At 32.7% G+C, this 9,702-nt stretch overlaps 1 protein-coding gene across 1 annotated transcript; it reads right to left on the minus strand.

Moving 5' to 3' along the window:
* Positions 1-494: 494 nt before the first annotated feature.
* Positions 495-1,685, minus strand: LOC122587564. Its single transcript, XM_043759745.1, has one exon. The coding sequence runs from the start codon at positions 1,683-1,685 to the stop codon at positions 495-497; it is 1,191 nt and encodes a 396-aa protein (XP_043615680.1).
* Positions 1,686-9,702: the final 8,017 nt, after the last annotated feature.

Below are 9,702 nucleotides of genomic sequence, written 5' to 3' on the forward strand. Positions count from 1 at the left end.
CAACCTTTTGAGGTGCTTTGGAAGCCTTTTGAAACTTTAATGGGACTTGGTCAAGTGTTGGCCTGGTCGATGTCTTCACAGTGATCTGCGGACGATCTTGGCGGTCAATGAAAGATCGTCCGTCGATCAGCTTTGCCTTGACAAATATAGTAGGTTGGTTCTCACTTGTTGAGCCATCTCCTTTATACCCAATTCCCGCTCTATCCGGCCTTCCATGTATTGAGTCAAGCATATCATCTAACATTTTTGTTCCTTTAGCAAATTTTATGAAACACAAGTCTCTTTCATACCGTTTAGCTTTGATTTTAAAGACAATGCATTTTTCACAAACATCTTTTTCTTTATTTCTAAAATCGTTGTTTTCTTGCATCAAAATAGCTACAAGACGTTTTTGTTCTTCCAATTCTTTTGACAATGATTCATTCTCCGATTTTAGTACCTTGTTCTTTTTACTTATTTTATTGCTTAACATTGCAAGTTTTTCATAATCGTGTTCAAAGTGTTTCAATAGAGTAGTCGCTTTCGGAATGTACCTCATCTTCGTCTTGACTGACGAAGCACATGGTGGAATCTTCAACTTCACTATCACTCCAAACTCCGCTTGTTGATTCCGGTTCATCATCACTTAAGTTTCCCGAATTGCCAATGGCCATGAAGCATGTCTCATGAGCATCTTCTTCGTCCTCTCCTTCTTCATCTTCCCAAGCACCACCAACATACGCCCTTTCATTTCTCTTTTTGGTGCACTCATTTACCAAGTGGTTTGGATCACCACAATTGAAACACTTTCTATTAGACTTCTTCTTTAAGTCTAGAGGTGGTTTTCTTGAGTCATTTTGAGGAGGTCTAACAAACTTCCCATTTCTTTTAAAGATTCTTTTGAAGTTTCTCACCATACATGCCAACTCTTCATCATCATCAAGCTCCTCTTCATTTTCTTCTTCATGTGATATTTCAACTTGATGTTTGGCTTTTAGAGCTATAGACTTGAACTTCTCTTTCTTCAATTTGCTAATTTCTTCATCCTTTTCTAATATCACTTCATGTACCTTAAGGTTACCAACAAGCTCATCTAATGTCAGTTTTTCAAAGTCTTGTGCTTCATCAATTGCCGTGACTTTGGGTCTCCATTTAGCTGGTAGAGCTCTCAAGAACTTTCGAACATATTGCTTGTTAGTGTAGGATGTACCTAAAGCCTTCAAACTTGTACAAATAGTATTAAATCGAGTATATCCTACATCTATTTTCTCATCATCTCCAACGACAAATTGTTCATATTGTGATACTAGTAATTCAATTTTATTCTCAATTACTTGAGCATTTCCTTGATGAGTGACTATAAGAGTCATCCAAGCTTCTTTAGCCGTTTTACACATAAAAACTCTTTCATATTCTTTTCTTGGTAAGGCATTATATAACATGAGTTTGGCTTCATAGTTTTTAGCAATATTTTGTTTATGTTCGGGTTTCCAATCCTTTTTCTCAACCTTAATCCATTTCTTTTCAGTGACTGACCAATCCTTAGCTTCATAATCACCCGAAATGATTATGTCCCATAAGTCAATATCTTTTGCACAAACATAAGTTTCAAATCTTTGTTTCCAATAACAAAAACCATCCGCTTCAAAAAGTGGTGGTCTTTGCATTGAACAACCCTCATTGTAATTACCACTTTTGTTGTCCATAGAATCAAACTCGAGATTTTTGAAAAAAAATTAGATTTTTAGCAAAAATTAGAGCAACGTGCAATGATACCAATTGTAAGTGTAATCTAGAGGGGGGTGAATAGATTATACCAATTTTTAACTTCTTTTTGAATACTTATAACTAGAAAACTAAGACTTGAAGTTTAGTTTGTGAAAGGATGAATGATGAGACAATATAAATTAAAACTCACAACAATTTAACAGATAGAGTTAGAGAAATATCACCAAACACATGAACACGGCAATATATAGTGGTTGGGGCGAATGTTAACGAATTCGCCTTAATCCACTCCCCGATTCACTAATCGAGATTTGTAGCACTATAATCTTCAAACCCGGTGAAGAATCCGTTCATGCAATCTTGACACTTCAAGATACCAATAATTCCTAATCACTAGGAATCAACCAACTCTTGACACTTCAAGATACAAGCACAACTCTAACCACTAGAGTATACTACAATCACTCTCACAAGAATGAATGTGTTCAACCAAATTTGTAGGCTCTCACTATTACACTTAATAGTATCCTCACTACAAATTTTCTCTCTTGCCAATATAGATTTAGAAGGGACAGTTTTGATGATATTACAGCTATCAGCTCAGTGATTGAGAAGCAAGAGGTGCCTCTAAAAACTCCCAAGTGCTGAAAATATAGAAGGAAGAACATTTTGAGCCGTTTGAACCGACGGACGCTGCATCATCCGCTGATGTTCTTGAGCCTCTCAAAGACAAGGGAATCTTTCCTTGTATGACCCCCATAAGCATGAGCAAATTACCTTCTTCATGTGTTCTTGAATTTGTAGCATATAAAGAGAAGAAAAGGAGTGCCAAATATGGAGGGTTTTTGAAAAAGGTGAAGTCACAAGATGGAATAAGAAAAGAGAGAGGATAAGATTTACTATTGGCATATTTAATCAAATTTCCAGATGTTGACTCACTTCTTTAAAAACTTCAATTTTGACTTTGACCAATTTTGACTTTTCTATACTTAGAAAAAATATAGCCTCAAGTTTTAGTTAAAAATGAAAGTCATTAATTTTAAAATCCGAAAAATTCAAACCTGTTAATATGATGGTATAAGATAAGGAAAACAAGTTTTAAGTCTTGGAAAAATCGTACGAAGGCTGGACGACAAAACTAGAACCTGAAACCGGAACAGACAATATGCGGACAATGATGATCATCGTCCGCCAATGGAGAACATCATCCGCCGAGGCTGCTGCTACACCAAAACTTTGCAATGCAAAAACTTTGGTCGGGGAATAGCGTATGAATGCTTAAATCAATATTTATGGCAGTATAGAATGATATGCATATTGTCAAACATTATCAAAACCAAAGAGATGTCTTATTTATCCATTTATGCCTAAAATACACCAACAGTTATAATGTGTTTTGTATATATAAGACAAGAGTTAGAGTTTAATTCTAAGTCTAATAAGAAAATTGAATCTATATACAAATAAAAAAGCTAATTTAATAAAATAAATATATTAAAAGGGTACGTGTTGATCAAGGATTACGCCATGTGTTGTTTTGAGAGTATCTCAATCTTGTTTTAGATTATTGGTAGATTAGATTAGATATACGAAGAGCAATACTATTAAACCCAAATTCATCATCATCATTCAAATAAAAAGCTATATGCATGGATTAATGATGAAACCATGTAGGTGATTGTAACAAACCGAAAAAAAAATATAACAGTAATGACATTGAGTATAAAGTTTTGTTTCATAAGTTCTATAATTATTTGCACTTGACTAAGTTATATTTTTTTCATAAATGTAATGTATTTACAACCTTAATTATACTAAATTAAACCTTAGCTTGTATGGATAAATTATAATTATGGTATGTCATTTTTTAGTATGGTTTAATTTAATAAGAAGAATAATACGTAACATATGGATAAGCTTTTATTTGACCTATAGTAATATTAGGATTGACATACGTACAGTATTTAACAAATTCTTGAAAACTGATTTTGATGAGGCTATTTTGATTTTATAAATATTGAAGATATATCATTTAGTTATAGGTAAGTGATAGTGTTGTGGTAGGAATCTAATTGAGTTATTTTTTAAGATATACTAGCACGTTACCCGCGCAATGCGGCAGTGATTGTGGCGGCGACGATGTGGTGGCAGGTTCGACGGTTGGTGACAGATGAGACGTCGATTGGTGTAGATTATTGATATAAAGGGTTAATGGAGATATTTTAAAAGATAAATGATTGATAGTGTAACATAATCATTAATGTTAAGGGGTAGTGTAACTGAAAATATCTGAGTGCTAAGTGAAAATATTATATATTTTAAGGATAGTATAGGCATTTTAGACATTTCTTCCCATGTAACTTTTAACATGGAGGTATTTTCTTTGATAAGTAGTATAGGTATATACACGAATCTGCCATCACGAATTTAAGAAAACGAGAAGAGCAAAAATATAAATAAAACACCACAAATAGTGGTTGGGGCTATAGTGCGACGGCAGAGAACAACAAAGGAGAATTAGATTTTTAATGTAGCTAAATAAATCATTGATATATAGGCTTTTGAACATGATAAGTAATTTGAGGCATGATCGATCGACGGTCAAATAATATTAGAGGTTCATACGACGGGAATTAATTAACAGTTTCGATCAAGATCTATCTGGAGGCGTTTATTAGTTAATCTTAGTTTTGTACATCATTTGAGGTACGGATTCTGGTTTTAAACTTTATTTATTATATATTAATACGGATTTCTGTTTTAAACTTATACGTATATATATGTGTATATATATCAAAATTATGATTTGAATTCCATTTGTTCCTTCCGTGTTATATAGTTAAAGTGATTTTTATATATCTTTTATGACCTTAAAACTATTTTGCTTGTATGTGCTATATGTTAGTTCTGATCCGAAAGTTTTAAATAAATTCTGAATTTTTGAAATATGTACGAAAGATCTTTGAATATGTTGAAATTTTTATTCCAAATAAGAAAGCTTTTGAAATATTGGACGATATGATTATTTTGAAAATCTATTTAGAAATTTGTTTTGATATATGGAAATTTGATATGAAAACCCTGAGCTAACCAGCTGTAGGGGTACTACAGACACATCATTGGGGCACCAATGGTGTGACACTTCCGTGGCAGTGTGATTGGTTACGGCGTCTCCGTTTGTAGGTATGCTACAAAAGCATTTCTTTTTTGTTTTGGGAGACGTATGAGTCGACTTAGTTTGTAGGTTCTGTTCTGGTAGGGTGAATGGTTGCGTTGTGCCCGACACGCCATTTTACATTTGTAGGGTACATTTGGATCTGCAGGTCCATTGTACATATGTCTGACATTTGTTTTATCGATTCGATATGCAAATGTATGCGTTCTGTTTTGTTGTAGGAGCTCTGTTGGCTTTGAAAATATGAAACTCTGAAATGTAGGTATTTTGATAATGTTGGATTTGAAGATATGAAGCTTTGTCGGCTTTTTGATTATCGATATGTACTTTTGATATGCGAAAATTATTGATATAATATTATTACTATATTTATTTCGAGTTAATATTATTTGTTTAAAATGTGTCTTTAATATTTTAGTTCACTAAAAGTATCTTTTTATTTTTATAAGCGTTAAATGATTTTATTTGTTAGAAAATACATCTTGTCTATTTTGAACATTACTATTTGTATATCTATATACGCGTACTGAGCAATTAGCTCAGCCGCAGTTTTTCTTTTCCTGCGGCAGGCATTAAGAAAGAGTAGAGAAATGAAATTATAGCTAGCTTCCGCGTATAATGGATTGTTGGAGAACAAGGTCAAGGATTGTTTAGACTATTAGTACCCTTTTATTACTATTTAAGTTCAAGAATAACACTTCATATTCGAGTTTAGTGGTGGGGTGTTACAGTGACACTTGAAACCCAACCCTTTTTTTTACTAGTAATTCATTACTAATGGTTTATTACGTGACTGATGACTCGATTTGCGAGAGTTAGGTAATTATCTGGTTATATACATTTTTATAAAAACATATAAATGTATATTATAAAAATATAATATTATATTTATATGTTAAACTACAATCAAAAATATTATTAAATCAAAATCAAATTTAATTAAAAACGTGATATTTTGTGAGAATGTAAAATAATAGTCAATTTTTTTATTTCATTAATTCGATCGAGTTACACCACAACTAGCAAGTCATACTACAAACTAGTTTTCTATTTCGGGCGTTGCCCCGAACAAAATAACGATACGTAAAACTGAAACATATATAAGCACCACCGGCTTAACAATATTGAGAGTTAGGCAAGGGCTTGAGACCCCCAAAATACAAAGGCCCCCAATTTTTATATTTTGGGCTTAATATTTTAATTAGACTTTATTCTTATAAGCTAGTTGTAACAACCCAAACTCATTTAATCAAAAACCGAAAATATATATATTTTTTTACAGGACCTGACCGCAAAACACACCCACTGCAGCGCAGTAGAAACTCACGGACCAAAATGACCAAAAGCCTCACTGCGGCGCAGTGAGACTGAAAAGCTCCCACTGCGCAGTGAGAAGTTGCTGCACAAAAATTCTTATTTAACAACCAAATTCCTGCACATTAGACTTCATCTTCATACATCAAAACACCATTCCATTTCCAAACCTTTCAAATATTTAACCAAAGACATATAAAAACACCATTACATTGAGAATTACCTTCTATACATAATTTACAACTTCCTTGTCCAACAAGTGGGTCAATTACCCAACTTGGATATTTAACAAGTTGTTCATACTTTCTTTCAAAAACTTACATTTCACCACAACCACCATTTTCCAAAAATTTACCAAAACATAAGTTAACCAAATAGACTTGTATCAAGAGCCAAGATGTACAAAAGGGATTTTCTACCCAAATTACCAACCTTTGAGATGGCTAAAACCTCCAACTTGAACTTCACTCGTTCACTTCCTTGCTCTTGCTACTACCAATTCCTATAAAAGAGTTAAACAACTAAAATATAAGCAACGCTTAGTGAATGCATACACATATAATCATAATCATGTTACCGTAATATTGTGCATTAAGCACCACATATAGCCTATCAAAGATAGACATTACATTCGTATCAAACACAAGCATAACATTCATCACAATTTCATTTTCAATATGGCCATGGACAATTTGGCTAGTAGGAATTTACCCACCTACTAGCTCTTACAAACAATTTGACTAATAGGAATTTACCCACATACTAGTTCTCACAATCAATCAAACAAATGGGTCATATGAATCTACCCACCTATGACCTCTATTAATAAGAACATGATTATATGCAAATACACTCACCTCAAACTTGGCTATTAGGTACCATGGCTAAAGGCTCAACTAGATGATCTCCACCACCTATTCATAATACAATATATATATATATATAGGGGAAAGATAATTTGAGACCAACTAAAAAAAGTACAAAAAAGTACCATTGATTTTCGTAACTTACACACCACCATCTACTATGATATACAAGACTTTTTTTTGTAAAAACACTAAGACTTTCCAGCGACGGACTCACAGAAAAATCATGTGTAAGTTAACTTACACATGTGCCGGAAAATCATGTGTACACATGTGTAAGTTAACTTACACATGATTTTCTGGTGGGCCCATCGCCGGAAAGTCTTAGTGTTTTTACAAAAAAGTCTTGTATATCATAGTAGATGATGATGGTGTACAAAAATCAATGGTCTCTTTCATAAACATCTACTTGCATTCAATATAATTCTAACATTATGGTGTTTGGCTACTCAAAACTTTTTCAAAAATCCAAATTTTCATAATAAAACTTTATATCACAATTACTAGCCAAACACCACAAAATATGAGGTTCTTATTTTGGGGGTTTTTCATTATCAACATTCTCTTTCAATCAAACTATCCATTTCTCAATCAAAATTGCTAGGCTTTACTTAAAAATCTCAAATAACAAAACCCCCCAATTTCTAGGATTAAGAACCCTAATTTTCAATAACAAATAAAACTAGCACTGTATTGTTTAGTTAACTTAAGAGAGGAAAGGAGAAGAGATGGAAAGAAAGTTTTCCTTTCTAATCATCTCAAAAAAGAGAGCAAAACTTTTGAAGCAAAAAACAACTACACCCCCTCCTAATCCTTTCCACTCCTTCCTTTTCCACACTTAAAAAATTTAAGAATGTATTTTATAATTTTCCCCTCTCTTCTCCTTTCCTTTCCACCTCTAAATAAACTAAACAATACAGTGTAAAGTAATGGAAATCAATACCTCAAAAGTGAAAGACAAAAGATTAGGGTTTTTAAATCAAGATTCCTTCCCCATTCTTCCTTAAAAATTTCGGCCACCATCACCTCTACACAAGCCCTCAATTTCAATTTCTAATATAATTGGAGATGATTATTGTTATTATTATAGGATTAAGATTCTTTAGTTTGAGATTAGAAATCTCAATTGCATGGATTGAAGTAGGATAGAATAATCAAGAAGAATGAAGAAGTAGTGGAAGAAGTTGGGTAAAGAAATAAGGTGGGAATGTGGCTGGCACCCCATACAAAAGCCACGACCCTTTTACAAATTTTTAATGGGTGTAATACCCACTATCCGTTAAAGTTCCAACTAAATTAACCCCTTATCCCAAAACAAAATACTAGGAAATCAATTTAATGTTAAAACTATAAAAAATGTTAATTTTCTATTACCTTAAAACATTAGGGTGTTACACTAGCCATTAGTGTTTTATAGACTACAATCCACAACAAAGTACGAAATAGCGACATCCGCATCTCTACGACCACCTGGCACACCAGTGGCATCCGTGCTACTAGGTTCACCGTTCGCCTTTTGTAATTCATTTTTATTTTTATTGTTATTAATGCTAACTAATTTGTAAATTTGATTTTAATGATTAAAAAATTTTTTGTAATCTAGTGAGCTAGGCCCCCAAAATTGATCTTGTTTAAGGCCCTGAAAAACTTTAAACCGGCACTGTATATAAGGTCGGTGATAGATACATAACGATAAACACACATTGGGATTCAGACCAACTGGATATTTAATGCCCCTTATGTCTTTCAGCCAAATGTTGGTCACGGGTTCGAAACCTTTGAAAGGCATATTGGGACGTCCTTGCCAATGAGGTGGCGCGTGTGGGTTTTCTCTAGCATTTAGCTAGTTTCCTCCAGAACGGTAGTGAGACTTCCACCGCCAGTCATGCTCTCGAATTGACTATGCTGGTGACGTGATTGATTTCTACCGGACGATAAAGAGACATGTCGCTGAGTCTAATCACCACTGCTGTTAAAAAAAACGTATCATTAACATAATAAAAGTATAGCACGAAGATTAAAACGTGATGCAAAAGACTATTAAACAAAAACTTTTTAGTACTGTACTCGTCCGTTGTTTGTGAATAACCACTTGTTTTCTTATTTAAAATCAGTCCTACAGACACCGTAAAAATTAATATGTTAATAAATGGATAAAAAAAATTAAAATTAACATTTGGTAAAAATATGACTAAAATGAAGAAAAAAATTAAAAATAATGTAAGTAGCTATAACCACCGTTGGCTAGAGGTATAAAAACTAACCTTTTTCTTATCTATTTTAAAGAAGATTTAGAAAAATCTTTGCAAAGTAAATATATTAATAAATGAATGAGAGAAACTAGGAACGTAGACAAAAACATACAAAAAAAAATTTAAAAAATAAAATAAAATGCAAACTTTGATATATGTATGCGATAACCGGTAAGCTGATAATGATTAAAAAATGAAATTTAATACACTAATAAGTTAATGAAAAAAACAAATGCAATGTCAATGCAAGGTAAAATCACGACATAAAAAGCTTTAATGAAAAAAAAAACAAACGCAATATGAACACAAGGTAAAATAACGACATAAAAAAGCTAAAAAGAATAAACATAAAAAAGTACTTAAATACATGTATGTGGTACGAAATTAA

This window comes from Erigeron canadensis, chromosome 2 (assembly GCF_010389155.1).
Source record: "Erigeron canadensis isolate Cc75 chromosome 2, C_canadensis_v1, whole genome shotgun sequence".
In the NCBI taxonomy this organism is placed as follows: domain Eukaryota; kingdom Viridiplantae; phylum Streptophyta; class Magnoliopsida; order Asterales; family Asteraceae; genus Erigeron; species Erigeron canadensis.

What these genes read in the sequence shown, in the direction of transcription:
- LOC122587564 (XM_043759745.1), bottom strand. Translation starts at nt 1,685, where the DNA reads ATGGACAACAAAAGTGGTAATTACAATGAGGGTTGTTCAATGCAAAGA.